The sequence below is a fragment of the Simochromis diagramma genome, unplaced genomic scaffold (genome assembly GCF_900408965.1).
Source record: "Simochromis diagramma unplaced genomic scaffold, fSimDia1.1 OVJJ01000321.1, whole genome shotgun sequence".
Classification (NCBI taxonomy): Eukaryota; Metazoa; Chordata; class Actinopteri; order Cichliformes; family Cichlidae; genus Simochromis; species Simochromis diagramma.
Window position 1 is genome coordinate 13625780 of NW_024386772.1, and position 26849 is coordinate 13652628.

At 43.2% G+C, this 26849-nt stretch overlaps 3 protein-coding genes across 4 annotated transcripts; 2 read left to right on the plus strand and 1 right to left on the minus strand.

The window, feature by feature from the left end:
* Positions 1 to 1300: 1300 nt before the first annotated feature.
* Positions 1301 to 17248, plus strand: LOC120739295. The gene is made up of 9 exons (XM_040041012.1): positions 1301 to 2557; positions 2784 to 2902; positions 2982 to 3054; positions 3166 to 3281; positions 3542 to 3616; positions 4553 to 4610; positions 16209 to 16219; positions 16468 to 16536; positions 16628 to 17248. The coding sequence occupies exons 1-9, from the start codon at positions 2485 to 2487 to the stop codon at positions 17246 to 17248; spliced, it is 1215 nt and encodes a 404-aa protein (XP_039896946.1). The 5' UTR covers positions 1301 to 2484.
* LOC120745538 lies at positions 4654 to 16200 on the plus strand. 2 transcript variants are annotated; one of them, XR_005698655.1, is made up of 3 exons: positions 4654 to 4879; positions 9214 to 15598; positions 15934 to 16200. XR_005698655.1 is itself a non-coding variant. In XM_040050501.1 (2 exons), exon 2 carries the CDS (start codon positions 9522 to 9524, stop codon positions 14253 to 14255), a length of 4734 nt encoding a protein of 1577 aa, XP_039906435.1. In that variant the 5' UTR covers positions 4654 to 4879; positions 9214 to 9521; the 3' UTR covers positions 14256 to 15769. The 2 variants fall into 2 exon arrangements, 1 of the variants encoding a protein (XP_039906435.1); XM_040050501.1 differs by lacking the exon at positions 15934 to 16200 and having other exon boundaries at positions 9214 to 15769.
* Positions 5469 to 7162, minus strand: LOC120745557 (protein LSM14 homolog B-like). Its single transcript, XM_040050539.1, has one exon. It carries the CDS (start codon positions 7136 to 7138, stop codon positions 5999 to 6001), a length of 1140 nt encoding a protein of 379 aa, XP_039906473.1. The 5' UTR covers positions 7139 to 7162; the 3' UTR covers positions 5469 to 5998.
* Positions 17249 to 26849: the final 9601 nt, after the last annotated feature.

Genomic DNA, 26849 nt, shown 5'->3' on the forward strand with positions numbered 1-26849 from the left:
CCATCCCAGCCGATCTTAACCATACCATAGTGAACCCATTTCTCAAAAAAAAACAAAACAAAACAAAACAAACACATCTCAATGCAACAGTGTTCTCAAATTTTAAACCAATCTCTAAACTCTCCTTCCTGTCCAAAATCCTGTCTTCCTTCAGTTCCAGGCTCTACTGGAAATTAACGATATCTCAGAAACATTTCAGTCTGGTTTCAAAGCGAAACATTACGAAAGCGTAGAGCTCCCACCCAGGCAAAAGAAAAATAGAGCTATATCACATGTAATGTGAAAAGTATATTGTTCTCACAATATACTTTTCACATTTGAACAACATAATATCATGTTATTACAATATACATTATATACAATATACATTATATAGATATATATATATCTATATATTATATTTACATTACCACAGTGAGATGACTTTAGTCTCATGAACAACATTAACTAATTGTTATTTACTAACTAATCTTAAATGACTGTTCAGTACAGAAATGAAGCCCAACAATCATGTTTTACAGTCCCGTGGTCTCAGCCTCAGATACTCAACTAATCAAAGTGATGTCATGACAAAAATGAATGACCAACAAAACATTTTTCTCCTTCATTTCTGTCAAACAATGCTGTATCTCGCTGTTAGTATCATGGTTGCTAGGCAACCTGAACAGCGCGACGAAGCGTATACCGTCCCATTTCACAAACCTCTCACTTCCGCACTTCTCGTACTTATAGTACGCACCGTACGTAGTGCGCGTACTTCAAGCATGCAGACCCTGAATTGGGACACAGCCATTGTGAAACCTAGCCCCACCCTATCATGTGATTTCCTGAGGTCAGAAGGCCCTATGATGTGTGTGGGTGTTGAGGTGTCTGGGAAGGGATCTCAAAACTGGATTATAGATGGCAGACAGTTGGTGTTGTAAGCCACTGCCTCTGTTCACTATTTGAACTCTCCCATAGGGCTTAAATCTGGGAGTCTCTGGGACTCTCCACTATTTAACCTTAGACCTGAAGAAGCTTCTCGGATGAGAGGTGAAACGTCTTCAAGCGAAGTCCAGACGCTTTTCTTTCCAAGCTCCTTAGTCTTGTGTAGTCTGTTTTCCTCGAAGATTCAGATCTCCTTGTTTGTTTGTTTTTTGTTTGTTTTGTTTTTATCTGAATTATTTTGCACGTAGTTCAAGTTAATAAGGTCACTTTTTAGTTTACCACTCCATCTTCCAAATGCTGCGTTTGGGTCCAACTCCTGATGTGCAAATAAAACCATGAACCTCTATTGAACCACTTGATCAGTCCTGTTGAAAATTGGTTCATTCATTCAAAGCTTTGTTCAGTGACATCTAGTAATGAAATAGGAGACAGCACATGAAATCTCAATTTCCATTTGCTGATTGTATCGAAGTATTTATATCATTCATTGTGTGAATGATATAAATACAATTTTGTAACGATGATTGGTCAGTTGATTCTGTAAACTTATGTAATGTAGCAGGTAGATGAAGGTGTCCTAGGGAAAACAGGATGTGTTGGGATGGTAGGGCATGTTTCAGTAACTAGGGTGGGGTGTGATCATGTACATGGGACATGTGATTTTCCACAATGAAGCAACCTTTGAAATAGTGGTTCAAGGAAAATGTAACTTTGAGTTTGAAGCTTGTGTGGGAGTATCAGTGTCATACGGCCAACACTACTCCTGCCTGCCTGTCAGTCTTGACAGTGTCCTTCCTATTGTTTGTTTTTATTCCTGTTGACTATTAAGTAAGAAATGAAGGTTAGAGTAGTTCAGTTGCTTTTGCTTCCTTGTATGAAGAAAAAAGTATGCTGATGGTAAAGCATCAGGTCTTTAGTCTCTATAGTTTTAGTGCCAATGACAAAAATGCATGCTTTTGTCAACATGCTGATGACAGCAAAGGTGAGTGGAGAGATTAAACAAGATATCACAAATACATTTTATATAAATGACATCTGGAGACTAAAACATTTTTTAAACAGTGCCTGTAGCACATTATGTGTATGTAAACTATCAACGCTGAAATTAATAAGATCTAATGAGATCTTTTAGAATATGTTTTTGTGAAAATGTCAATATGTTTGCTACAACAGTTTCCTGCTAATTTCACATTTTTTGCCCCTTAAAGAACTTTGGCTCTGTAAAAATCATATTATTCCAAATCAAATGAAATCAAATGAAAAATAAAACTTAAACCTTTGTATCAGTGTAAACACATTTCACTAAACTGGAAACTTTAGATATTTAGATGAACTCTACAGAGTGACATGAAGTCGCAAAAGTTGCAACAGTTCAATCCAGCTAAGAGACAAAAACATTTACCTCCTCTTGTCACATGAAAAAGGTTATTGAGATACATAGAAACTTAAACCTCTGACACTTCAGAACCACACAGGAAAGTAAATGATCTTATTTAGTGAATAATACTTTAAATATGAATAAATCAGTTATTGCTGATTGTCCCCACAGCAAATTCCATGGAGACATCTGGATTTGTCCAGGACAAACTAACTGAATGGGGATTCAGTGAGTTCATGCAGAGATTTAAAGGTATGAGTTTATTATTATTATTTAATGGGAATTGTTGTATCTGTAATGGCACTAGAACAGCATCGTAATTTACTGATTTAGAAGTCAGTCTGGATATTCCTGTGATTTATGACTTGTAATAGAAAACAAAAGTCTTTCATATTCAAAGTTGATGAATATTAATGTTTTGCAGTGTTAGCTTCATCTGACTTTTGAATATTTTATTTTGTTATTGGCATTATTTCAGATGAAGGCATTGACAAGGAGACGTTTCTAAACCTTGGAGATTCAATCCGAATTAATTTACTGTTTCCTAAAATTGGACCAAGAGTAAAGTTTAGAAAGAGACTGAAAGATTACTTACAGGTAAGGCAGCTATTTTTTATTCTATATCAGCAGGTCTATTGTTTCATTAATGTGTGATGTGTTTGTTTTGATTCTGTAGATGGAGACATGTCATTTTGTCCAGGAAAAATTAACTGAATGGCATCTCAGTGAGCTGATTCACAGATTTGAAGGTATTTTATTATAGTTTGGTTTTGGTCCTTCATAAACTACTGCTGTACTGTAATGCCATATTGATATTTTTTTTTGTCTAATTTCAATTTGAATACTTCGTTTTGTTGCAGAGGAGGGTATTGACAAAGAAGCTTTCCTAAGTCTCGAGTCAGGCAGAATCAATACTTTGATTCCAAAAATTGGACCAAGAGTAAAGTTGAAAAGGAGGCTCAGAGAATACTTACAGGTAATGTTTTATTAAATGTTACAAATAAAATCCTGGAACATAAAGCCATAAAAGTTTAAATATACTGTTTTTTTAATAAAACAAATGGCGGTTAAGATCAGTAGATTAATAGTGTATGCAATGCATCAGAGTGGAGGTTGTGTGTGAGCGCTGTGACATTCAGAAAAATAACCTCGCAATGGTAGGTATCAATATAACAAAACTGATCACACTTTTTTATTATACGAAATACATCTTAAATTTATCCCTCACCACTGCAGGACTTGAATAGAACAAATGATGATTCTGCTGACATGATGGAAACAAGCGCAGAGCAAGAGGACAGTTCAGAAATGGTATGATCTCATTGTGTCTGAACATGGTTCATTATTGAGTGATTAATCTTTGATCATTTTTGTTATTAATGTCATCATGTTATTATAGAAAAATTAATGTTGTCAGCGTTAATCTCCTTAAGTAAAGTAAGTAAGTAAAATATTATTTAAATAGTACCTTTCAAGATAAAATCACAAAGTGCTTCACACAAGCAGAAATGGACATACAACCTCAAACAAACAAAAGCAACCAAAAGCGAGTTTAAACAGATACATTTTTAACTGCTTTTTAAATTAAATGACTGAGTCCACAGATCTCGAACTCAAAGGGAGCGAGTTCCAGAGTCTGGGAGCCATTGATACAAACGCTCTGTCACTGTTTGTTTTTAACCTTGTATGCTGGAAAACCAGCAAGCCCTGGTCCCTGGTCACAAGAACTCAGGGACCTGCTGGGGCGATAAGGCAGAAGAAGATCACTGATGTAAGTTGGAGCTACACCGTGCAGGGCCCTATAGGTCATGATTATAATCTTAAAATGAACCCTGAACTTGACATGATGTCAGACTTAAAATGACATTGACGCCATAGCCGCATTAACGCAGCAAATCTACGTTAGCTGGTTACCGTGGATCTCCCCATGCGTGGAGCTGGACGCCGCTAAACAATAACAAGCTAACCGCTTACGCTATAAAGTTAAAATGACATTATGGCGTTAACGTCATTTTAAAGAGATTAATGCTGACAGCACTAATAAAAATACATTTTGATGGATTCAAGGACTCATATCTTTAGAGTAAAACAGGTGTCAATATGAGCAAAGTGAACCAGGTTAGCTGTTTACCTAAGTCTTCTGTAGAATTCTCCAACACAGCTCAACTGTTTTTCACAAACTGTGAGTAAACAACATGAAGGCCTGTGCCTTGTCTGGATAATTATTTGGTATTTGTTTTCACGCAGGAGCCAAACATTTTTCCTCAACATTTGGAATCTGCTTCAGCGTCTGACACAACAGATGGTGTACAAAAGGCCAGCCAGTTCGCAGAACTCACGAACGGAGCCGCATCTGCGGAGTAAGATATCAGCATACGGCTGCCGTTTAGCCAATGAGCGGTGAGGCAACCCATTCTCTTCACCAATCAGAAGACACAATTCTACCTCATCATTACGCACACGTCGACGCAGAGAGTTCGGTCGGAGCTGCAGGTGGGAAGAGTCAGCAGAGTTTTACTCACCGTGTGGATTTTCATTCCTCTAATGCTGTTAGCGGTGTGCGTCCATGAGACTGTAAGTTTCTGTGTTTATCGTGTTTGTTCTTTGCTGCGGCCATTATCCTCCCTTGTTTAATCCTTGGCGCACACTTTGTTTACCGATTGTTACTGCCGTTTACTGCGAAGCAGCCTCTGCCGTGCGGTCATTAAGGGACCGTCACTAATTTCTCATGTTAGCTCTAATGTAAAGTGCATAGTTAGGATTTATGTAAATAGTAAAATTAGCATTTGTTGACACTCCCTTATTTTGGTTGAATGTTCCACTATCCAGTATTGTTTGTATTGTTGTATTACACATTGTTACGTTCTGGTCCCGGTAAGTAAATAAACGTAACAAATAGTTTGCCCCACTCACTTCCCACCCACGCACAAACCCCAACAACGACACCTTTTTCAAGTATTTAAGCAGCCATTTATTTTCATCGGCAGTGAGCAATGCCAAAACAATAAACAAAACTCCCTATAAAACAATCCCTACTCTTCCCTACTCCAAAATAAAAAGAAGCCAAAACAAAAGACAAGTCACTTACCTAACTATCTAACGAAAAACAGGAGAAAACTTGTTCAACAAAAGAAAACGGCTTCTCACGCCTACGGCGGGCTGCGGCAGTGACAGTGATATATCAGGTGAACCAACCCGTGATCACTATTTGACAATCTATTTACAATTATTTACAACATAATAGCCATCCCACCCAGATATACTATTTACTCTATTTACAACCAAGTAGACATCCCAACCAGATATACACTCAAAACTCTACACTGCACTAACATAGATCATCACACAGGTTCTTGGTCGAGTGGTGGAGGCTCGGGGAGGGCTTTCAGGTGGCTGTCGTTAAGTCCTTAAGTACCGGAGGTGGTCCATCAATTATCCACACAGGATCCACACAGGACAGGCAGAGACTCCACCCGGATACCCAGCAGCCACGCCCAGGTTTCCACCTCCTAGGAGAGAAAAAGGGGAAAGATACCCACAGCCATCCCCCCCGTGGGAGGCATAACACAACACACGCATCACTGGGTCGTAACAGTTCTCCCCCCAAAAAAAATCAAACATCCATCCTTACACAAAGATGTTTGATTCAAGACCGAGAGAGGGCATCAGCCATAACATTCTCTAAGCCCCTTTTCATCCTCCTGCACGAGCACTGCACCCGCCCCCAAAACACTGGCGTCCACCTCTGAATCCTTGGCCCCTCAGGAACCGCCCAGGGACACCAAAAGTCTCCAGATTGCGCTTTCGCTCCTCTGCCCACGTCAGTCTGAGCCCATTATCAGATGAGATGTTGTCAAAGAAAGACTTTGCTTTGTCATAGTAGCACTTTGGACCAAGATGATCCTCCCCTGAACTCAGCTGCAACCCCTCCGTTTCCCTTCCCTCAAAATTCCCATCTTTTAGATTCAACCTCTCCTGGGACTTCTTCTCAAGCGCCTCCTTAATGAATTGCGCGTTTGAGGAATCAAAATCAAAGTCTGTGTCAAATTTAAGGGTGGGAGATGGAGCATTAGCCACCATCAGCTGGCCTCTTCTGCGGTTCCTGTGCCGTCGAGGTCCTTGTCTTTGTCTAGCAGGTGGCCTAGTTTCAGCATTTTGCTGCTGACTGTCCTGAAAAGTGAATCTACTTGGGTCTGATTGCATGGTGGCTTCAGTGACCCTTGTGGTTTGAATATTTGTTCTTCTCGTCCCCTTGGGCTGCCTCCTATTCCACTGCTGCTGTTGCTGGGAGCCACTCGCACCTCTCCTCTGCCTGAATGTCTTTACACTGACGGTTTGAACAGCCTTTGATGTGGCACGATCGAAACCATTGTTATCTGTAAGTGGTATATCAACTACGTCTGGTGACGGAAAAACTGTGCCGCCAGCTAGATCGTTTCCCAAGATGATGTCAATACCTGCAACCGGTAACTGGGGTCGCACCCCAAGCTTAACCTCACCAGACAAAAACTGAGACGAAAGCTGCACCAAGTGTAAAGGAACCCGTATTACACACATCCTAACTCCCCAGGCTAACACATCAGCCCCACAACAGGATTGAGCTGAAAACGGTAAGACCCCCTCACGAATGAGTGACTGTTTCGCACCAGTGTCTCGCAAAATACTGACAGGAGTCCGCCGATCTTCTCCTATCAAGGAAACAAAGCCGTTTGACACAAACGGCTTAAACTCCTTATCTACTTTATCATTTTCGGGTGCCATCACCTCCCCCCAAGTAGGAGGGTTTGTCTGTAGAAGGTTTATTGGGGAAGGAGATGTACCCTCCCTGGTCATTTCTTTTCTTTTCAGAGCAGGGCAAACCGCAATAAGGTGTCCCTGCTCATGGCAAAAAAAACACACGCGGTTCTCAATGGATGAGGGAATGGCACGGCGGGTGCCCCTTGGAGACCATCTGGGCGGGCTACCGGAAGACGGAAAACTGTGAGCAGGAACCGAAAACACCACTTTGTGTGTCAACACAAACTCATCAGCCCGTATAGCAGCAGCGGCGAGAGTCGTAACCTTCTGTTCATTTAAGTAGGTTACCACAGTGTCTGGTAGTTGGTTTTTAAACTCTTCCAACGTCACCAACTCACGCAGGTCATTCAAGGTTTTTACTTCTGTAGCATGACACCACTTATCAAACAGAGTTTTCTTTTCTCTGGCAAACTCCACATAAGTCTGGTTGGCAGATTTTTTTCCATTCCTAAATCTTTGCCTGTAAGCCTCTGGCACAAGCTCATAAGCACGCAGGACAGCAGCCTTCACCATATCATAGTCAAAACTGTCCTCCAGAGAAAGAGCGGTGCACACCTCTTGAGCTTTCCCCACCAATCTACATTGGAGTAAAAGAGACCACACATCTTTTGGCCAGTGCAGCGCACCTGCGATACGTTCAAACACTGTGAAATACGAATCCACCTCAGTTTCCCGAAACGCCGGCACCATTTTGATGTGTTTACTCACATCAAAGCCACCACCTGGCATCGGGGTCGGTGGCTGCGGAGATGGCGACTGCGGGGATGATGACTCCGGGGAGGGTGCCTGCGGGGATGGTGACTGCGGGGCTGACCGAGGTACAGGAGGACTGGCAGACACAGAGGCTCCCCTCTCCACCTCCAGAGCCCTGATCCTCAAGTGCATAGCTTCCACCTCCAACTGCTGTTTCTGTAACTCCACCTCCCTAATGCGCAGCGTAACCCGCAGCTCCTCCGCAGAAGGACTAGGTGGAGAAGGGAGATTTTTCAGTGGGGCAGAAACACCAGCAACAGCCCCCAGCTCAACCCCCCCTGCAGGACCCGGCTCACCAAACAACCCCTTGTCCGTCAACTGGACACACAGGAGCTCCCTAAGCTCTTTCTTCTTCGCAGTCAACGGCACAGTCACATCAAAGAAATCAGCAACAAGCAAGAGATCAGCCTTTTTACACCTGTCCAGCTTCTCCGCAGACGGGCTCAGAGTGAAGTCCTCCAACTTAAACTCCATCCTAACACACACACCCCCCCACACAAGAAAAAACCGCCAACCAAGAAAACAAGCCACAAAAAGAACACAAAAGAGACGAGCCCCCAATATGTTACGTTCTGGTCCCGGTAAGTAAATAAACGTAACAAATAGTTTGCCCCACTCACTTCCCACCCACGCACAAACCCCAACAACGACACCTTTTTCAAGTATTTAAGCAGCCATTTATTTTCATCGGCAGTGAGCAATGCCAAAACAATAAACAAAACTCCCTATAAAACAATCCCTACTCTTCCCTACTCCAAAATAAAAAGAAGCCAAAACAAAAGACAAGTCACTTACCTAACTATCTAACGAAAAACAGGAGAAAACTTGTTCAACAAAAGAAAACGGCTTCTCACGCCTACGGCGGGCTGCGGCAGTGACAGTGATATATCAGGTGAACCAACCCGTGATCACTATTTGACAATCTATTTACAATTATTTACAACATAATAGCCATCCCACCCAGATATACTATTTACTCTATTTACAACCAAGTAGACATCCCAACCAGATATACACTCAAAACTCTACACTGCACTAACATAGATCATCACACAGGTTCTTGGTCGAGTGGTGGAGGCTCGGGGAGGGCTTTCAGGTGGCTGTCGTTAAGTCCTTAAGTACCGGAGGTGGTCCATCAATTATCCACACAGGATCCACACAGGACAGGCAGAGACTCCACCCGGATACCCAGCAGCCACGCCCAGGTTTCCACCTCCTAGGAGAGAAAAAGGGGAAAGATACCCACAGCCATCCCCCCCGTGGGAGGCATAACACAACACACGCATCACTGGGTCGTAACAACATTTAATTCACTCTGTTCACATAATTATGGAAGACTTTTATGTTCTTTCCAACAGAAACCACACCATCACTCACCACACGGCATATAGCATTTTACAGTCTGTTAAATCCCCTCACTCACATTATGGATGTGTGCTTCGGATTCTTGCTAAATAAATGAGTGAACGACAGATACCTGAGTGGCAGTGGATTTTGTGGATATGCCATCTGTTCTTATCGGACAACCCTGTTGAGATTGTGGATTCTTAGAGTCAGCACCTTATCATCTACATCAGTCATAGTCAGGAGGTCAAGTCCATCCCTCTTACAGTGACCTCCTCCATTACATGGTCCTTCGAGCCGGATTTACAGTTTCACAGGCAAGATGGCTTTCTCATCCACTCCTCGTCCTCGTCGCGATGGTCATCGGCCTCGTTACCTCGATGACTTCTTGGTGCAGTTGCCAAGGAGATCACTACCACAGGTGCATGTGTCGCACAACCAGTCCCCTGATGACCATGGGGCACATCCCAACACCTCAGCCACTCCAGCTGACCAGACTTCTCAGCATGGCACCTCAGACGTGGTATTATCAGCACTGAGAGAAATGCAGGAAGATAATAATCAGCTCAGACGAGAGGTTCAGACTCTGCTTGGTGCCCTCTCTCTCCGGTCCTCAGCCCTCCAGACGTCACCAGCTCCCCAACCTTCTGCATTAAGCCCCAGTACCCAGGACCAGAGGCAGTCCTTGTGGACTGATTCCATGCCTCAGTCTCCTCATCCTGACCATGCCTCCAGACACTACCCACACACGGTACGTTCCTTTCACATACCAGAGGATGACATACAGGATTTACCTTGGCCAGAGACATCACTTCCACTTGATCCTCAGAGTGCTGAGCCATTCCCTGTTCCACCACCTCCGGTATCAGAAATTCCTGCTAGTGCAGCAGCCTCAGGTCCTTTCAGATGTATGTCACCTTATCAGTACAGTCAACTTCCTGTGACTGAACAGGTCGGGAAAATTAACGTGAAGGACGAGTATGGGCCTGGAGCATGTGTGAAGAGGCAGGTCACCCCTGAATATGCAGAGCCATACACCTTTCAGCGCCAACAACCAGAAAGCTTCCGGGAGATGACTGGGGACCCGCCTCGCTGGCCGCCAACTGATTCCAAAGCCTGGAGGAAATATGGTCAGCACGAACCTCTACCAAGTACAGAGACCGTGTACCGGGGACCAACACCACACATTCCATACTTCACGTCTGATGACCCCAGCCAGTTCGCTCGTTTGCGAATGGCCCTTGACAATATCCTGCCTCATGATGCAACTGAACGTTTCAAGTACCAGATCCTAGTCGATCACCTCAAGTTGGAAGACGCCCTCCTTATTGCCGATTCCTACAGCAATAGTCGCTATCCATACAGCCAGACCATGTCATCCCTGATAGAGCTGTATGGTCAACCTCACAAACTTGCCCTGCAGCGGATCACTGACGTGTTGTCAGAGTCTCCGGTACGAAGTGGTGACAGCCGAGCGTTCCGTCTTTTCGCCCTGAAAGTGAGGGCTCTCGTGGGAATGTTAGAACAGCTTGGGAAAGAGGGGAGAGCAGAACTAGAGTGTGGGTCACACGTCACCAGACTGCTGTCCAAACTGCCACACAGTCTTCGAGCGCAGTTTAAGCGGTTCATCAATCCTCTTCAGACACCCATCCCAACCTTAGCAGATTTGGCAGAGTGGCTTGAATATGAAGTCCGCATCCAAGATGATGATGTGTATTTCCATCATCCTCAGCAACCTCGAGAGCCACGTGTGGATCGTGGGAAGGGTGCCAGACCCAAGCAGAGATCTGCAGCGGCAACCACAACCGTCTTATTGGGCTACGACCCTCCTGCTAAAGGCCCAGAGCCTCCAAAACAGGCATCACGTCCAGTTTCCAAATTGGGGAACCCAAAGAAATTCTGCCCTTTCTGTAATAATCTTCAGCACTATTTCAATCAGTGCACAGATTTCAAGAAGCTCAATATAGAGCAGAAGTTGTCTTGGATTCAGACAGGCAAGCGGTGCTGGAGATGTGGAAGGGACCATCCAGAGGCGCAATGCTACCTGAAAGCTAGATGCCAGCAATGCAATCAGGTGCATTTGGAGACACTCCATGAGGTTAATGCATCGCGATCCACTAGCTCTGACAGACCGGCGGAGGAAGCTGTCCAACCAGTCACGTACTACGTTGATCCAACATGGGGGACCAGCTGTGTGCTACTGAAAATGGTCAGGGTGTGCCTCTATAATGGCAAAATGAAGCTAGAGACATATGCCATCCTAGATGATGGGTCAGAGCGCACAATCCTTCTTCACAGTGCTGCCCAAGAGCTGGGCCTTCAGGGAAAGAGGGAGGAGTTGGCGCTCCGAACCATCCGACAAGATATTAGAACGGTGGAAGGACATTCCGTTTCCTTCTCTATAGCCTCCGCCACTGACCCTCGGAGACGGTTCCGGATCCAAAGAGCATTCACTGCCACTGAGCTTGGGCTTGCCAAACACTCACATCCAGCTGATGCACTGCAAAGGTCCTACCGCCACCTGCGAAGTCTTCCACTTCATTCGTTCCACCAAGCTCAACCATTATTGCTGATTGGCTCTGACTACCCACATCTCCTGACTCCAATAGAGCCTGTACATCTGGGTCCACGGGGAGAACCAGCTGCACTCAAGACACGGCTGGGTTGGACTCTGCAGGGTCCAGCCAAGGTTCTTCTACATCAAGCCTCCACTCCTCAGTGTCTACTCACAAGCACCCTGACTCCCAGTGCTGAACTTCTCAGTAATGTAGCCAAGCTCTGGCAGATGGATGTTCTCCCATACCAGAATGAGAAGGTGGCCACACGTTCAAAACAGGATACCATGGCTGTCAAGATGCTAGAGGAGAAGACCATTAGAGTGGAGGTGGATGGTATCAACCGGTATGCCACCCCGTTGCTGTGGAAAGAGGAACCAGTCCCGCTTCATTCCACTAAGGACTCTGTCTTGGGTCACCTGCGAGCTACGGAGAAGCGCCTCCTGAAGACGCCTGTACAAGCAGCCACCTATAACCAGGAAATTCAGAAGCTGGTGGATGCAAGCTATGTGAGTAAACTGACCATCGCAGACATGGAGATGGATGGTAGCACCTGGTACATACCACACCACATGGTTCAGCATAATGGCAAGGATCGCGTTGTTTTCAACTGTTCTTTCATGCACAATGGTAACAGCCTGAATCAGCATCTCCTACCTGGTCCTACCCTGGGCTCGACGCTCCTGGGTGTGTTACGTCGCTTCCGGGAGTATCCCATTGCAGTGAGCAGTGACATCAAGGGGATGTTTCATCAGGTCCGCCTCTTGACTCAGGACAAGCCCTTCCTCCGGTTCCTCTGGAGAGATATGGATCGCACGAGGCAACCAGAGGTTTACGAATGGCAAGTGTTGCCTTTCGGGACGACATGCAGTCCCTGCTGTGCCACCTATGCTCTGCAGCGGCACGTTCTGGATCACAGCAGCCCCAGCGAGGATACCCGTCACACAGTGGAGAAATGTTTCTATGTTGACAATCTCCTCCAGAGTTTCGCATCATTTCCCGAAGCCCAGCAACTGGTTAACAAAATCCAGCAGTTGCTGCTCACCGGTGGCTTCGAATTACGACAGTGGGCTTCCAACTACCCAGAACTCATCAGTCATATGCCACCTGGAACAGTCTCACAGAGCAGTGAACTGTGGTTTTCCCCCGATGGGACTGATGTACCAGAGCGGACTCTGGGCCTGCAATGGCACTGTCAGTCTGACGAGCTCAGATATCAGATTCGGCACACTGAGCAGTTGGTGGAGCCCACAATGCGCAACATCTATCGGGTTCTGGCCAAGCAGTATGATCCGCTTGGCCTTCTCATTCCTTACACCACTCGGGCCAAAATCCTGGTGCAGCATCTCTGGAGGAAAAGGAGAGACTGGGATGATCCAAATCTGCCAATCGACCTGCTGCAGCTGTGGCATGCATGGGAAAGTGAATTGATTCAGCTCCCTGATGTCTCCCTGCCACGTTGTTACGTGCAGCCAGAGACAGACCCATCCCTTTGCAAGCAGAGCATCCACATCTTCTCCGATGCATCTGAGAAGGCATATGGAGCTGTAGCCTACCTTCGGACAGAAGATCATATGGGGGGAATCCAGGTAGCCTTCCTAGCTGCCCGATCTCGAGTTGCTCCCGTCCGTCAACAGTCCATTCCGAGGTTGGAGCTCTGTGCTGCTCATGTGGGAGCCCAGCTTGCTGCCGTCCTCAAGAGGGAACTCACCCTTCATATCTCAAGCATTGTCTATTGGACCGACTCCACTACAGTCCTGAACTGGCTCCAGTCCCAATCCTGCCGCTACAAGATCTTTGTGGGCTCTAGAGTTGCAGATATTCAAGAGCTAACTGAAGGGAGCCTGTGGAGATATGTCAGATCAGGCGACAATCCTGCCGACGACATCACTCGAGGATTACGGCTCTCACAGCTCACCTCTCATCATCGGTGGCGCCGGGGCCCACCTTTTCTCTGGCAGGCGGCATCATACTGCCCGGAGCTCCCGAACCACATTTCCCTTGATGATTCATCAGAGCTGCGGAAGGAGAGCTTCTGTGGGAACATCACCAGAATACCTGATCCACATCTACCTGATGTTGGTTCTTTCAGTGGCCTCCAGACCTTGCTGGAAGCTTACGTTCGAGCTGTCCATGGGACAGCTGCTGACTCGACACCCACGGCAGAGGATTACAGGCAAGCGGAGTTAGCACTCCTCCGGAAGGTACAGGAAGACAGTTTCCCTGAAGATTTTGTTCGGCTGTCATCTCACAAACCGGTAGCTGCCAGCAGTCGCCTACTTGCCTTAGCTCCTGAGTATGACCCAGAGGCTCAACTGATTCGGGTAGGGGGGCGGCTTCGCAGATGTGAAACCCTCAGTCAAGACATCTTGCATCCTGTCGTTCTTGACCCTCAGCATCCTATCACAAAGCTCATCGTCCAGGATTGTGATCGCCAGCTTGCTCACCCGGGCTCTGAGAGGGTCTTTGCTGAGCTCCGGCGCAGATTCTGGATACTTTGAGGACGAGAGGCCATCCGGAAGCACCAGTACAACTGTCCTGAATGCAGGAGGTGGCGCAGCCAGCCGGTCATTCCCAAGATGGCTGACCTTCCATTATCCAGTTTAAGACTTCATCGCCCAGCCTTCTATTCAACTGGGGTGGACTGCTTTGGCCCATACCTTGTCAAGATGGGGCGGCGTACAGAGAAACGGTGGGGGATCATCTTCAAATGCCTAACGACCCACGCAGTCTACCTTGATCTGCTTGCCAGCATGGACACTGACTCATTCCTGATGGGACTGCGTCGTTTCATCTCGAGACGTGGGAAGCCCTTCGAACTGCTGTCGGATCAAGGTACCAACTTCAGAGGTGGTAGCTCTGAACTCCAGGAGGCTTTCAACGCACTCGGCCCAGCTCTGAAGTCACAGTTGGCCAGCCAGCAGATTCATTTTCGTTTCAACCCTCCACAGGCTCCACATTTCGGTGGTTCCTGGGAACGGGAGATTCGTTCCATCAAGTCTGCGCTGCATACCATTCTCGGCTCGCAGCATGTCACCGAGGAAGTCTTTAGGACGATACTCAGCGAGGTAGAGAGCATCATCAACTCTAAGCCGCTAGGTTATGTCTCCTCAGACGTAGCAGACGTTGATCCGATCACTCCCAACATGTTGTTGATGGGGCGGCCTGATTCCGGTATGCCACAGGTCGTCTACCCAGAAGCAGAACTCCTGAGCCGTCGTAGGTGGAGACAATGTCAAGCCTTGGCGGATCAATTCTGGATCCACTACATCCGGAATTATCTACCTTCACTCCAGATGCGGCACAAATGGCAGCAGGAAAGAGATGAGTTGACTGTTGGCACTATCGTTCTCATTGTGGACCAGCAGCTCCCTCGTGCCCTATGGCCAGTTGGTAAGGTCAGCCAAGTAATCCCTGGAGCAGATGGCAGGGTTCGAACCGTTCAGATACAGGTTGGAGACAAGACATATACACGATCAGTGGCACGACTTATCAGACTTCCAGCTCTTCCACCGGAGTCTACTGCCTGACCTTCCTAAGTGAAGTGCACCTTTGCTCCGCAAAGTTGGGGGCGGCTGTACAACAGGCCAGCCAGTTCGCAGAACTCACGAACGGAGCCGCATCTGCGGAGTAAGATATCAGCATACGGCTGCCGTTTAGCCAATGAGCGGTGAGGCAACCCATTCTCTTCACCAATCAGAAGACACAATTCTACCTCATCATTACGCACACGTCGACGCAGAGAGTTCGGTCGGAGCTGCAGGTGGGAAGAGTCAGCAGAGTTTTACTCACCGTGTGGATTTTCATTCCTCTAATGCTGTTAGCGGTGTGCGTCCATGAGACTGTAAGTTTCTGTGTTTATCGTGTTTGTTCTTTGCTGCGGCCATTATCCTCCCTTGTTTAATCCTTGGCGCACACTTTGTTTACCGATTGTTACTGCCGTTTACTGCGAAGCAGCCTCTGCCGTGCGGTCATTAAGGGACCGTCACTAATTTCTCATGTTAGCTCTAATGTAAAGTGCATAGTTAGGATTTATGTAAATAGTAAAATTAGCATTTGTTGACACTCCCTTATTTTGGTTGAATGTTCCACTATCCAGTATTGTTTGTATTGTTGTATTACACATTTAATTCACTCTGTTCACATAATTATGGAAGACTTTTATGTTCTTTCCAACAGAAACCACACCATCACTCACCACACGGCATATAGCATTTTACAGTCTGTTAAATCCCCTCACTCACATTATGGATGTGTGCTTCGGATTCTTGCTAAATAAATGAGTGAACGACAGATACCTGAGTGGCAGTGGATTTTGTGGATATGCCATCTGTTCTTATCGGACAACCCTGTTGAGATTGTGGATTCTTAGAGTCAGCACCTTATCATCTACATCAGTCATAGTCAGGAGGTCAAGTCCATCCCTCTTACAGTGACCTCCTCCATTACAGATGGCAAAGACACGGTAAGAAAGGAAGTCAGAAAAAATATTTTTAAACTGGTTGAAGATCCAGTGATTAACAATGATTTTATCTGCAGACAAACATTTTGTCTCCATAATGCTGCATTAAGAGGAGCAATAAATAATGAAGCTAACAAATGCAAACTGCTTCAAATTTGTTTAATATACATATCTGAAATGCACCTTCATCAAGTGAATATGAAATATTAAGAGTATAGGTAGGCCTGGCTGATGTTTTGTCCTTGTTTTAGATGCAGGACCACAACATGTTTCCATTTCAGTTGGAGTCTGCTTCAGCAGTTGACAGAGGCAGTGACACGGTAAGAAGGAATATTGATGTTTCTCCTCAAGTCATTTTGTTATGCCGATATTATTTGTGTATATAAAACACATGTTTGTTTGTCTTTTCAGAGTAATGAACCAATTCGCTCCTGGGCAACAGTGACACAAGGACAAAGTCCAACCACATTTACAATGTTTTACTGTCAAGAGTGTAAAAACTTCATGGGAAACAATCCTGATTCTTGTTGTTCTCACTGTGCCTCAGTGTTCAACAAAGCAAGCAGCATTCAAAATGGAAACTTCTTTCTGTACTCATCCCTGAAAGACCTTCTGAAAGGTATCCTTGAGAACCACAGCACTGAGTTGTTACCTAAAACAGTTAAAGATGAGCATGATAACATCAAAGATGTGATGGATGGGATGATGTACCAGAATCTCCTCAGAGAGGGTAAACTAGCTGCAGATGATCTCACACTGACATGGAATTTTGATGAAGTACCAATTTTTAGCACCACCAGATACTCAATTTGGCCCCTTCAGTTTGTTATTAATGAACTTCCTTACACACAAAGACAGGAAAATATGATAGTTGCTGGATTTTGGTTTGGCCAAGGAAAACCTCATATGAACACATTTCTGAAACCATTTGTGGATGAATGTTGTGATTTAGCCCAAAATCCATTTCATTGGAGAGACAGCAGAGGCACTCTTCATTCATCAATGAAGAGTGCTCAAGACCCACCTTTTTAATTTAGCTTTTACTTAACGTTTATTTATTTTATGCTTATTTATTCTATCCTGTTATTCTATTATTAATTTAGACTTTACCTAATATTTATTGATTTTATTCTTATTCATTTTTTAATCTTCTTACTCTATTTATATTTATATTGTATCCTGTTCTTATTTATTTTATCATTTTACCCTGTATATATCCTATTGTGTCATATCTCCAGTGTTTCCTCAGAGGGCGCTCTCTGCACCGGGGCTGCGATCGACCGTGGCTGCTGGGTCTCTGGGGGTCCTCTCAGCCTGGCTGGGGGGCTCCTTGGCCTCCCTCCTGCTGTGTGCCCAGCCTGGAGGCTGCGGTCTGTGACCGGCTCCCGGTGCAGACGGCTCCCTGTTATAGTGTTTCCTCACTTGGCTCATGCGAGCCCAGCCCAATTTTTACTCTTTAAGTATGCGCGTGTGTGTATGTGTGTGGGGGGGGAGATATGTGTGTATTCACATCATTTATGTTAATGAGAGTGTGGGGAGTGAGTTGGAGGGTGGGGTGGGCTGCTTTTAACTATGTAAAGCACTTTGTGCTACATTTTTTTTGTATGAAAAGTGCTTTATAAATAAAGATTGATTGATTGATTGATTGATTGATCAAAAGTCTTCTGCTTGGTTTGCTCCTCTGACGCTGTGGCGAGGCCACTTCTCCGGAATTGCAAACAATTCAATGGAGAATATGGTTGTGACTGGTGTTTACACCCTGGCACAGTGGTACCAAAGGGCTCTGGATCTGTGAGGTCATACCGATATGATGAAACTAAACAAGAATCAAGATCAAAGAATATGTTTGTTGAAAATGCAAGAGAGGCTGAAAGCTCCCATGAAAACACCTCAGAGTGTGGAGTAAAAGGAATGTCCTTACTTTCCAGACTTCCTTTGTTTGACATTGTGTTTGGATTTGTACCAGAATATATGCACTCAGTTTTAGTTGGTGTGACTAAGCAACTTATTGGATTGTGGCTGAACTCAGAGAACTCCATGAAAGACTGGTATGTAGGTCAACAGATTTCACAGATGGACTCTTATCTCCGAATGTTAAAGCCTCCATCAGAAATGAGCAGATCTCTACAGTCACTGAAGGGTCGGGACACTTGGAAAGCATCTGAGTGGCGAGCTTTCCTTTTATTTTATGCTGTTAGTGTCCTACCAGGCATCCTTCAGCCTTCATTTCTCCAACATTTTTTTTGTTTGTCGATCAGCATTCACATTCTGCTACAAGAATCCGTCTCCCAAAATGACCTTCAGCTGGCCCATGAGAACTTGGTACTCTTTGTTAGAAACATGGAAGAACTCTATGGTGAAGAAAACGTTTCATTCAACTGCCATCAGTTGATCCACTTAGCTGACTGTGTGCGTAACTGGGGGCCTCTCTGGGCAACATCAGCATTCAGTTTTGAGAGGAACAGTGCAAATTTAAGGGCACTGCTTAGCAACATAAACTACAATCCTCAAAAAATTCAAGACAAGTTTCTCTATTGGCAGCGCCTGCCGAGTCACCTTCGCTCCCTTGTTTCTAACAGAAATTCTCCGTTAGCCAAAATTTCACCAGTAAATGAAACCACTGATTGTTACAATCTGCTTGGAAATTCACGGCATCTGGATATCACAGGATCCATAAAACTAGCAATAGAAGAGCTCTTAAATCGACCTGTTTCATTCAGATCAGTGGAAGCCTTTGACAGCTTCATCAACAGAAATACTGTTTACTCTGTAAAGGGTGAAGAGGCAGACAGAACAGACTGTGTCATAAAACTCAAGAATGGCTGCTATGGAGAAATACAGTTCATCGTCAGGTTTAAAGAGAACTGTGTTTGCACATCCAACTGTGTGTGCTCGGCTATTTCAGTCATTGTGGTCCAGCTGTTTTATATCAAACGTGATGCAGAGGACAGCAGGATGATTCCTGACAGTGCATCAAGGACTATCTTTGTGGAAGTGGAAAGGACAACTCAGCTCAAAGCCTTCTTCTTGAGGGATGTTAGGTGTAAATGCATGTATGTGGATGGTTGGCTGGTGCCTTTACCAAACTCATATGAAAGATATTAAAGTTCCAGCACAGCTAAGGTGCTTTCTCTGTCTTGTATATCATGGCACATGGCTGTTTTTACTACAGTGAAAATCTTGGAAAAATGAACGATGATGAAGTTTTTTCAAAGGAGTTTGGAGTCATTTTGTTCATATGTGTGCGAGATCTGTGGCTTACGTTTTCTTTTGGTGTGACAGTGTGGACATAATGTAGTCAGTGTAATGTAGGATTATATCACTCAGTACTGTATGTGTATTATCTGTATATGGAGGAAATTATGGAGTGATTGGTAAACAGCCAAAAGCTTGCCTTTCCCAACTTTGTATTCACTACGTATTTATCATACATGTCAGTTTACCTCTATTCAATATGAAATGCAAATTATTGTGACACATAAACATTTCGTGAATTAACGCTAAAAATCCGGGGTGAGTGGATCAATGTGGTTTACTGCACCCTGATACAGATTGCTATTACTGAGATAACAGATCATAAAGCTTCATATTACCTCATATTATTGTGTAATGGCTGATGAGACTTATTCTGTTTAATGTTGCAATGTGTGCAAGTCTATTGAATATAATACAGATTGATTTGCTCAAGAATGTTTGTATCCTGCTACATAAAAATGATTATAATTAAAGTCTTATTACTTAAATATGCCTGAAAAATCTGTTTGGCCTCCTTCTTCACTCTGGATTTGTGCTGCTATTCAGAGTCAATTCAAATTATTCAAATTCGTTCGTTCCTAAAAAAAAAAAAAAAGGATGTGTAAATACAGTAAATGATTTTTAGAGATTTTTGAAAAATAAACATGACCACTGTTCATACGTGGCTTTATTACCTTATCATAGGCCAGAATTAAATATCTAAGTAGGACCCTTGTTTAATACCATGTTAAACATGTTTACCGGGTCATGAACCATCGGTGAAGCAAACAACAGAAAAGAAGCTCGTATATAGACTTATGCCGTAAGTTGACCTAAAACTAAAAAGAAAAAACAATCTGACATTTTAAATGAAATCAAACATCGTTTAAAAGACACACATGGCAGTGTGGGAGAAAAAACTCAACACTGAATGCTACAAGTGCACAAATATGAAATCAGCGTGGTGCTGCAGTGAACGCATCAATTCACACAATATTACAGAAATACTTTTTATATAAATGTCTTATATTGTTTCTTGGTCCCATCAATTTCTTATTCTTCAGTCATTTCTGAAACAAAGTCCACACTGAATGCCTGCTGTGCATCTGTGGTCGTGTGAAGCTACATTAAAGTAACAGCATGCCAGAGTGTAAACACAGATCTTTGTCTATACGTTGAAACAAGGTTGTGCCTGAAAATTGCTACTTTTATGTGACATTTTATGTGAATATGTGACAAATGATGTTAGAATTATAATTAATTATAGAGAAAACTGTTTAAACCTTGGTGGGCAATGAGCTTAGAAAGAAGGATTATCTAGAAAATGACTTCAGGAAATGGTTGTATTATAAAGTTGTTTTACAATCTGGACCAGTACAGACTTGCTCCTGACGGTTAAACTGTCCTGGGGGCACAAACCGTTTGTCCTTGGCTTGGCTTCAAGACTCTAGGAAAGGAATGCTGAATGTATGTAAATAACCTCTGGAGAATATAATCTGGAAATTGCATAAAGGGAAACACAAAATGAACAAAAAAGTAATAACATCCCACAGCCGTGTTTCACACCTGTTGGTAGTGGGGCATTTTGGCTTCTGCTGCATCTTTTTAGTCTGTGCTGGAGATTCACCAACCCTAAAGAAGTCCAAATACACCACTGATCACTGGATCTCAACAGCATTAATGCAAAACATGTGTTTCCATTTCTTGTCTTACTTCTTCTTCCTGTCCAGAGACCGATGTGTGGCAGCAGAAAGGGCCACTCTCTCTTTGGGGCACTTAGCTTTCTCCTGTAGGAGTGAATGTAGTTTATAGTTTATGAAAAAATAATCAGAATACTGAAGATGTCAGAGATTGTATCTTTTTTCCTTTTCATAAGTCATTAAAACCAAATACTAAAACACTTTGATATGACTCAGAGAACTGAAAACTCAGCATAGATAAAAAAGGAAACAATGTACAAATTGGTAACTATAGCCCAAAAGGCTGATTGTGTTCATCTGCGCGTAGTGTTTTCAGTGAGACAAATGTTTTGTCACTCATCCAAGTGACTTCTTCAGTCTCAACTGACTGCAGGTTTTCCCAAACAGTACATTTGGGATTTACTTACCTTGATGATTAAGCATGCATCTGGTAATTAAAGCCCTTGAAGAAAAAAAATGCAATGAATAAATCATACACACTTAAATATTGTATTTTCACCACAACTAAAGTGTCTGACTGTCTGTATAAAACTGAACTTACAGCTATAAGCAGTTGATATTAAATATATGCATCACTAAAACATGACAGATAACAAAGCCAGAGTAATTAGGTACACAACTGTTTTTAAGTGTTTTTAATTTAGCTTCTTTTGACTTACATTTAAGTACAGCTACTTATTTTTTCCTTCATTGACAATCAGCTGTTGACACAAATTATTTTGGCGAGTGGCAACAGTCAAATCAACAGCACTGTGATGTTTTTGTTCGTGAATATGTAGACACGCTGGTGCGAATGTCTTACTATAGAGGCTGGTTCTTTAGATACAAGGGGGGAGTGCGCGAGTCAGAAACCCAGGGCACATAGATGATGTAAGTCTCATCAGAAACAGCTTATTTCCAAACCAGGGAGGAAGAATGAAAAACAATTCTAAAAACAAGCAATAAAATGTTGTCAAGGTACTAAAATCCCCAGAAATAAATAATCCCAATTTCAAAAAAACATATAAAACACAATGTTCTATGCTCGCTAAACTCCCATCCTGTCCCACAATGTAACTGTCCCACAACAAAGGATAAATGTTTGTTAGGTGTTCACAAGCAGGACCGAAATTCCTCCTTCAGAGCAGGGTCCAGACCAGCCTCGTCCCAGGCAGAAGAGGAGAACCCTCCTATCCCCATCTCATCCTGGAGTCCATTGCTCCACCGCGGCTCCCCTCACATCATCACACTGTAAACAAAAAAACAGGGGCCAGAACCATTCTCCCAGAAGCTGGCCTGGCTAATAGCCATGGTGACCCTCTCACAATACGGCTCTACTCGGTGAGCAACAGTTCATTCATGTGAATTTTCAAAGCTAATTCAAGGACCATCGTGTGGTTAGCAGCATTGACTAAAGTCTTAGTGGTGAAAGGTTTGCATTAAAAGAGTAAAAACTCCAGTTAGGGCATGACTTTAAATACATTAAAGGCAGGGTGCGTCTGAAGACTGCTGCATTTATGAATATGTGACTAAAATAATGTTAGAACTGTAATTAATTATCTATAAAAAACAAAAAATGTTTAAAGTTTTGCGGACACTGAGCTAAGAAAGAATGACTACAATGTTTACTGGTACTATACTGGTACAATAATTACTGGACAAGTACAAACTTGCCCCTTACAATTAATGTAACAGCATGCCAGTGTGTAAACAAAGATCTTTATTTATACGTCGAAAGCAGGTTGTGTCTGAAGACTGCTACTTTTATTAATATGTGACAAATTATGTTATAATTATAATTAATTATAATAAAAAATATTGAAACCTCGGTGGACAATGTACTGAGAAAGAATGACTTCAGGCAATGGGTGTGTTATAATAGATGTTTTACAATCTGTACCGGTACAGACTTGCTCCTGACGGTTAAGCTGTCCTGAGGCACAAACATGTTGTCTTTGGCTTGGCTTCAAGACTCTAGGAAAGGAGTAATGAATGTACAGTGGGGCAAAAAAGTATTTAGTCAGCCACCGATTGTGCAAGTTCCCCCACCTAAAATGATGACAGAGGTCAGTAATTTGCACCAGAGGTACACTTCAACTGTGAGAGACAGAATGTGAAAAAAAAAATCCATGAATCCACATGGTAGGATTTGTAAAGAATTTATTCGTAAATCAGGGTGGAAAATAAGTATTTGGTCAATAACAAAAATACAACTCAATACTTTGTAACATAACCTTTGTTGGCAATAACAGAGGTCAAACGTTTACTATAGGTCTTTACCAGGTTTGCACACACAGTAGCTGGTATTTTGGCCCATTCCTCCATGCAGATCTTCTCGAGAGCAGTGATGTTTTGGGGCTGTCGCCGAGCAACACGGACTTTCAACTCCCGCCACAGATTTTCTATGGGGTTGAGGTCTGGAGACTGGCTAGGCCACTCCAGGACTTTCAAATGCTTCTTACGGAGCCACTCCTTTGTTGCCCGGGCGGTGTATTTTGGATCATTGTCATGTTGGAAGACCCAGCCTCGTTTCATCTTCAAAGTTCTCACTGATGGAAGGAGGTTTTGGCTCAAAATCTCACGATACATAGCCCCATTCATTCTGTCCTTAACACGGATCAGTATCCTGTCCCCTTGGCAGAAAAACAGCCCCATAGCATGATGTTTCCACCCCCATGCTTCACAGTAGGTATGGTGTTCTTGGGATGCAACTCAGTATTCTTCTTCCTCCAAACACGACGAGTTGAGTTTATACCGAAAAGTTCTACTTTGGTTTCATCTGACCACATGACATTCTCCCAATCCTCTGCTGTATCATCCATGTGCTCTCTGGCAAACTTCAGACGGGCCTGGACATGCACTGGCTTCAGCAGCGGAACACGTCTGGCACTGCGGGATTTGATTCCCTGCCGTTGTAGTGTGTTACTGATGGTGACCTTTGTTACTTTGGTCCCAGCTCTCTGCAGGTCATTCACCAGGTCCCCCCATGTGGTTCTGGGATCTTTGCTCACCGTTCTCATGATCATTTTGACCCCACGGGATGAGACCTTGCGTGGAGCCCCAGATCGAGGGAGATTATCAGTGGTCTTGTATGTCTTCCATTTTCTGATGATTGCTCCCACAGTTGATTTTTTCACACCAAGCTGCTTGCCTATTGTAGATTCACTCTTCCCAGTCTGGTGCAGGTCTACAATACTTTTCCTGGTGTCCTTCGAAAGCTCTTTGGTCTTGGCCATGGCGGAGTTTGGAGTCTGACTGTTTGAGGCTGTGGACAGGTGTCTTTTATACAGATGATGAGTTCAAACAGGTGCCATTCATACAGGTAACGAGTGGAGGACAGAAAAGCGTCTTACAGAAGACGTTACAGGTCTGTGAGAGCCAGAGTTTTTCCTTGTTTGAGGTGACCAAATACTTATTTTCCACCCTGATTTACGAATAAATTCTTTACAAATCCTACCATGTGGATTCATGGATTTTTTTTTCACATTCTGTCTCTCACAGTTGAAGTGTACCTCTGGTGCAAATTACTGACCTCTGTCATCATTTTAAGTGGGGGAACTTGCACAATCGGTGGCTGACTAAATACTTTTTTGCCCCACTGTATATACACTGTCAAAGATACTTGAGTGTCTTTGAGTGAAGATTTAAGGTGATAGGACATATAAATAGCTGCAACTTGAATCTTTACTGAAGCTCCGTATTTGACACAGAGTTCACTCACATGTGCTGTACCAGTGTACCTGCACATGTGATGTGACAATAGAAGTGATTTGATTTGAGAGTTCAAACTCACTGCTGTAATAACTAATAATGATTAATATAATAACTATAATATTGGCCATATCATATTTACACTGACTTTAGTCTCATGAACAACATTAACTAATTGTTATTTACTAGCTAATCTTTGTTCAGTACAGATATGAAGCCCAACAATCATGTTCAAGGTTCAAGGTTCAAGGTTCTTTATTTGTCACATGCATAGTTATACAAGTATAACACACAGTGAAATGTAGCCTGACACGCTCCTCGACATGTGCAAAAAAATTGGGGGGGGGGGGTGTAGAGGAAAAACATATATATATATATATATATATATATATGTGTGTGTGTGTAGTATATACATTGGGTGAATGTGCAGTAGTAGCACAGAGTCCTGTGGTCTCAGCCTCAGATACTTATTAAATCACACAAAGCTCATGTAGAAACAAACAAACGAACAAAATGTGTTCTCTTTTCTGTCAACCACACGTTTCCAGCTATCATGGTTGCTTGGTTGTTTGGTTGGGCCAAATCTGGGCCACCATTCTTTGCGGTATGTGGGCCATGTGTAAGCACATTGTGTGGGCCAGATCCAGGACATACCAATTTTGCTATGTGAAAGGAAGAAAACATACAGACTCAAACATGTATACCTATAAGATACTTGTATACCAATAATACCTGTAAGAGATTTTAAGATATGAACCTAATTACTCAGTGTGTGATAAGGATTCTGAAACAAACATGTATTTGGCAAATGGAAACTTTCCATACCTTTTTGGAAGATTTGCATTAGATGGTTTTGTTTATTAAAACATGCACATGATCATAGTTTTGGTTTCTGTTCATCATCCAGGCATTCCTGTTGCAACCTTTCTGACCTTGCTTTATGTGTGACATAATTGTGATCTTATACTTGGGGTTTTTTTGTTCTTTGTTTTTGTTTTTTTGGGTTTTTTTTCTTTCTTTTTGTAGCACATGAGCTACATTTATTCTTGATCTTGATCTTGATCAACTTGATCAACAGCAACTCTTTCTGCTGTTTAAAAGATAATAATGATTCACTGGCAGGTGAAGTTGTCTCATGCTTTCCAACTTTTTCATTGAAAGCACTTGTTTTTCCACCAGTTTATTCTTAGGGAGAGCTATTATGTTCTCTTTTAAATGTTGCGGTTGCTGGTGAATAGTAGGAGAACAGGAAGTACTAACAATGACAAAGTTACCTTCCCAGAATTAGCTTTACTTAAGTAGTTACAATTCAGTTATGCACAAATAATGTTACAGTTGCGCATATCTGCATTGTAATTACATGATACACCACACGAGGGCAGAAGAAACTGCCTCTGTTTTTTATCTCAAGTTTTTTTTTTCTGGTGCCACTGCAGTATGTTGAAACTGAGTGCAAAATGCTGATGTAATTTACTAATAAAAGGAAACCAAGAGCTTACAAGTGTCGACAAGAGCAACAACATGCATCCATAAGAAATGATTAAAAGGTTAAAATACAAATGCTAAATACATACATCAGATTTACTTATTCTAACATGGCTTTAGTTTTGCATGTGTTATTACTCATGTCCATACAAAGATGATTGTCTTAAAGTAAATTTAAGCCTGAGTTCAGGTAAGGTTTACTTTCAGGAAGGTTACAATGGTTACCAGTCTTTGGAACTGCTAAAACATAAAACAAAATAACATATGTATTTTGAGCTTAGCTTAACATTTGAAATTTTTCATCAGCTATTAAAGCTTCCTTTCAGTTGTAAACTCTGCCTCTTCAGCCTTATAATTAACACAGTCTGCTGACTGGGACATATGCAGAATAGAAATTACATAGTTTCATTAGTTTCATTCATTAGAAATTCTGTTTCTATTTCTCACAAAGGCATTTTTTCTTTGTCTTTTTGCAGCCTGTGAGCCACTCCCATCCGCCCTGCAATAAAACCAGCCCTTCCTAC